The following is a 5,077-nucleotide window of genomic DNA, read 5'->3' on the forward strand; positions in this document are numbered from 1 at the left end:
ATGATCTCTGGTCCTCTCTAAACTCTGATACATTGCATAATTATATATCTGTTAGTAATTGTTGATAACTTGATCTGCAACTGCATCTGTTACTCTCTGATCTAAATTCTGATGATTATGCACTGATATGACAAACTCTGATATTTAAACTCTGACCCGACAAACTCTGATGTCTTAAATTTTCACTGATGAAGGATATTACTGTGTATAATATGTTGCAAATACCTGAATTAGATCATGAAAAACTCTGGAGTCTAATTTTTGAGACATTACATATGTGGAAATCCTTGCTACACAAAACATGATTAAATTTGTCACTTAGACTGCCTCACTTCTTGAAAATTAGATAAGTACTCAGTGAAGAATTTGCTTTACTCCCCTCATGAGCTAAGAGTAATTAGGTCTTAGACATGGATCACAAATTTGTTTCCTCTCAGAAAAGAAAAAGAAAAGACAAGAAAAGAAAATACAAGAAAAGAAAAAGAAAAGAAAAGAAAAGAAAGATATTTCAGGTACTCCTTTGAGATCTTAGAAATTCTGTGAAAGGAAAGATCCATGTGCACTGCTGGTATTAAGCAAAATGCATCAGAAAATTGTACTTTTCTTGGTGACCTTTCACATTCTCTGATTACTGGAGAAATACACTGAAACAAAAATCTGATGAAGGTTATGACTCACTTACCCTGAGAAGTTTCCTTTCAGAAGATACTTGTCTTACAAACGAGAGAAACTTTAAACTCTGATCTAATATGTGAGACACTCGGCTTATGAGATGATTAAAGCATCTTCTGTACATCTGATTCTTTCTAATTTTACTCAAGAACTTTGTCAATCTCTGTTACAATTAGAATAATCATGACAACACACACCTCACATTCCATATCTGTGATTAACAAAAATTTATGACATTGAGTGATTTTTGATTAAGTTCAAATAATTGTTTGCAAACTCTGAAGAAAATTTGGCTGACAGATTTTCCTTATCTCTAATCAGTGCAAAATTTTCTGACTAATCGTTGTCTTGTCTCATAATCTGCCATTTATTTAAACTCTGGTCAATAGTCAAACTTCTGATTCAAGTCGGAGTTTAAAATAAATGAATTTTGGTCAGGTAAATATTAGATTTAATTGTCAAACGGTATAAAATCCATTTGAATTCTTGAGTGGAGAAAAACACGGTGAATAATTGTGTTTTCTCGGTAATTGGTGCACAGTAATACATGCTTACACTCCACTATCACGCCTGTCATGATTACACTCCACTACCGCTTACTCTGACCACTGTGCATCTGCCACGTGCCCCACTAACGCCGAGATCAGAATTTCGTGTATACACTCATATATATCGATTTTGAATTTTTAACTCTTCACTTTTCACACACGATTTTTACTCTCTAAAACCCTCTTCTCATTTTCTCACCAGCATTCTGTCGAACACCTTACCTGCATTATCTAAAACTCTCATTTTCTTTTCAGAAATCATGTCGACAACTGCTTTTGAGTTTGATGGAGCAAAGTTTGTCACCAACAATTACTCAGCTATTCTGGATAACGATGAAGCTCCAAAAGAGTTTCATCTTATTCAAGATTTCTTGGCTCACAGTGAGCTGATGTATGCTCTGACCCAGCCAGAGCTAATCTCTCCTTCTCAGGTTCTCACCTTCTAGAGGACAGCAAATTATGATGATGGAGGTGAAAAAGGTTCTCCATCTCTCACCTGTGATTATGAGGGCCAAGAGTATGTTGTTTCACCAGCGACTGTTAGGAAGGCTCCTCATCTTCCTGAAGAGAAGAAGTATGATGCTTCAGTACCCCCTCAGACCTTGCGAGACATGATGATTTTTCTTGGGTATTCTGCTAGCACAGACAAGATGGGGGAACTTAAGCGTCCACACCTCTGCAAGGAGTGGAGCTTTTTCTATGACTGCATAACCAGGGCTTTTGGCAACAAGTGCAGCAATTTTGATGCCATTCCCATTTTCAGTCAGCAGATCGGGTATTCTCTGATCCACAATCTCAAACTTGATATTGCTGCATCTATCTTGAGATTCATTGGTGATAGGCCTGGCAATTTGACACGTAACACGCTAACACGAAACGAAACGACACGAAAAAAATGGATACGGGTTTTGATTTTCGATACACGAAACACGAAAGTACACGAACACGAAATTACACGATATATTTCGTGTCGGATATGGGTTTTCATTTGGGGTACACAAAATACACGAAAGTACACGAAATATTTGTAGATTATATCTATTATATATATGTAATGATATATTAAATATATAATTGAGTATAAATTATATATTTATATGTATGTGTGGATATATATTATAGATACATTAACAAATTTATAAAGAATTGTATACAAGTATAATATATATCATTCACATTTAATAAATTTATAAAGGAAAATATATATTAAATCCATTTTTTGATTAAAAAAATATATTAATATTTTTATATATAATATACACGAAAAGTACACGAAATATACACGGAACGATTCGAAACGGATACGGGTTTCAAATTAGGTACACGAAATTAATAACGGGTGGATACGGGTTTCACCTTCGAGTACACGAAACACGAAAATACACGAAACGAAAGTATACGAAACGGAACGATTGCCACCCCTAATTGGTGATAGGAGAAATGAAAATATGAATATTGTCTATTATGCAAGATTTTGTCAGCTTATATTTTCTTACTGCTTCCCTGATGTGCCTATTCCTGAAAATGGAAATGAACTTCCATTTAAGATCACCAAAAGAGCTTTTACTGATCTGATTAAGAAAGATAGTAAGAAGCCAAATGCACCTGTATTTGCTATTCCTGTGACTGTACAGGATAAATTGAAAGTAGCTTTACCTGACAAGTATGAATCTTTATTCTCTGATGAGAATATCCCACAGCCTCCATCTCCTGCTCATGAACCAGTTGCAAAATCTGACCCCAAACCAACCTCTGGTTCTTCCCAACAAGGACCAGTTGAAAAATCTTCACCAAAAAGGATACTCAGATCCACCAAATCCCCAACCAAACCCTCACCTCCTCCTAGGAAAAGAAGATTTCTACAGAAAATTTCAGACCCTGAATCAGATGAAGAAATCCCTCCTCCTCCACCAGCAAAGAAACTGAGAAAGAAAATCAAGCCAACCACTGTTACTGATCTGACTGTGGAGCCACCTCAGTCAGAGGATCCTGAACAAGCCTTGATTCCATTCTCTGATAAATCTGCAGAGCCAATATTGATTGAACCTCTTTCTGCAATGCCACTTGACACAACTGCAGCTGACAAACAAATGTCAGAGTCAACTTATGATCACAATGATCAGACAGAGGGAATCAAGTCTGTTGAAGAAAGAATTGTAGCTGATACTCATATATCAGAAAGACCCTCTGATGCTCCAAGCACATCAGAGGATGCACAGATAGAAATGGTCCTCCAGCTAATTCAGGATTCTCTGGTTCAACCTGAAGACATAGTTTCAGCTCCTGCTCAGGAGATTCACATGGCTGAAAACTCTGAGGCAGCTACTGAAGCTCTGGAGTCACATACTCTGAGTGTTTTTCTTGATGCCATTGATGATGATGAAGTAACAGAAGTTACATCAACTCCCATTCAAGCTCCTGGTCTACAATCTATAATCTCTGAGCCAGTCAGAGAAACTACACCAGAAAGGGTTGATTCCCCAATTAAGGCACTGTCACCAGTCAGGGAATCCTCTCCTTTTACAGCTCCTGGAGTTCCAGGTTCCCCACTTCCATCCTCTGAGCCTGCCAGAAGAAGAATCTGCCACTTATCTTATAATCACAGGATGTGCAGAACTACATCTCCTTCTGTTGAGGACAGACTTACTTCTATTGAGGCCACTCAGACTTCAATGCAGTATACTCTGGCGGATTTGAGTGCTTCTGTGGCACAGCTGGTTCAGGTTCTCACCTCTGCTGATGTCAAAAAGGGGGAGAAAACATCCAAATACAAATGCAAACCTGATCAGCAAATAAAAAGGAAAAAGCCAGATGATGATGAGGAAGAAAAAGGGGAGATGAACAAACATCAAAAGCTGCTGCAGATCGAAGAAACAAAGAGGAATAGTAAAGAAGCAGCAAGCTCTGAGAGACCACCCAGAGAATCTCAAAAACAGAAATCTGTGGAATTGACTGTCATGACTCAAGCTCAGAGTATAAGTAAAGCAGTCAGAGATTCAAATGCTATATCTAAAGAGATAAATCTTGTGAACTCTGAGGTGGAAAAGAAGAAAGAGAAATTGATTGCTGAAGCTGACAAGTTGATTGAAGCTGGAGACCCTGAGCCTCAGAAATTTTGTCAAACTCTAAAGTTCAGAGGCAGAGAAACCACTCTTTTCTATAAATCTCCTTCCTTGCAAGCAATTGATGAAGCCATGTCAAGGAAAATATTTGAAAGAGAAAATCCAGGAGTAGATATTGAGGCCATCAGACTTGAAGAAGAAAGATTGGCTGCTGAGAAGAAGAAGATCAGCAAAACAAAATCTGATGAGCAAAGACAGATTACTGATCCCTCACAGAAACAGAAGATTCCAAAGCAAAAGGGAATAGTAATCAGTGAGGTGAACTACACTGATATCAACAGACCAAGAACCAGATCTCAAACTCCACCTGAGTCTGACGCAAAAGACAAAGGAAAGAAACCAGTTGATGTAGTTCCTCCAGTTCCTTCTATGCCAAAGAAGTCAATAATTACATTAGCACCAGAGGATCCTACTAAGAGGATGATCAAGCTGAGCAAGAATGTACACATAATTGCTAATGTCTCTGATCAAGCAGAAGGAAAGGAAGCTGGATTGGTCAGAAGAAGAAAAGGTTAATTCAAGTCAATTCCTGAGAAAACTTTAACCTCTGACATTGCTCAAGTTAAAGCTCCAGTAACTGAAGAGAGGATTGAAGACACCAAAGTTTCCTGGTTGAAATTAAACTCTGAGAAGACTCAAGATCATCAGAAGAAGAAGAGTTTATATGGGAGTCTTGGTACAAGTTTATACAAGGAAAGCCCAATGCTCACCAGAGTAAGAACTCATGGAACCAGA

The 5,077-nt window shown here is 37.8% G+C and overlaps 1 protein-coding gene across 1 annotated transcript; it reads left to right on the plus strand.

Annotated features, from left to right (window-relative positions):
- Window positions 1–1,480: 1,480 nt before the first annotated feature.
- Window positions 1,481–4,858, plus strand: LOC135147196 (uncharacterized). Its single transcript, XM_064080049.1, has 4 exons — window positions 1,481–1,601; window positions 1,755–1,995; window positions 2,692–4,350; window positions 4,624–4,858. Exons 1-4 carry the CDS (start codon window positions 1,481–1,483, stop codon window positions 4,856–4,858), a joined length of 2,256 nt encoding a protein of 751 aa, XP_063936119.1.
- The last annotated feature ends 219 nt before the right edge of the window (window positions 4,859–5,077 follow it).

This window comes from Daucus carota, chromosome 6 (assembly GCF_001625215.2).
Source record: "Daucus carota subsp. sativus chromosome 6, DH1 v3.0, whole genome shotgun sequence".
NCBI classification, from domain to species: domain Eukaryota; kingdom Viridiplantae; phylum Streptophyta; class Magnoliopsida; order Apiales; family Apiaceae; genus Daucus; species Daucus carota.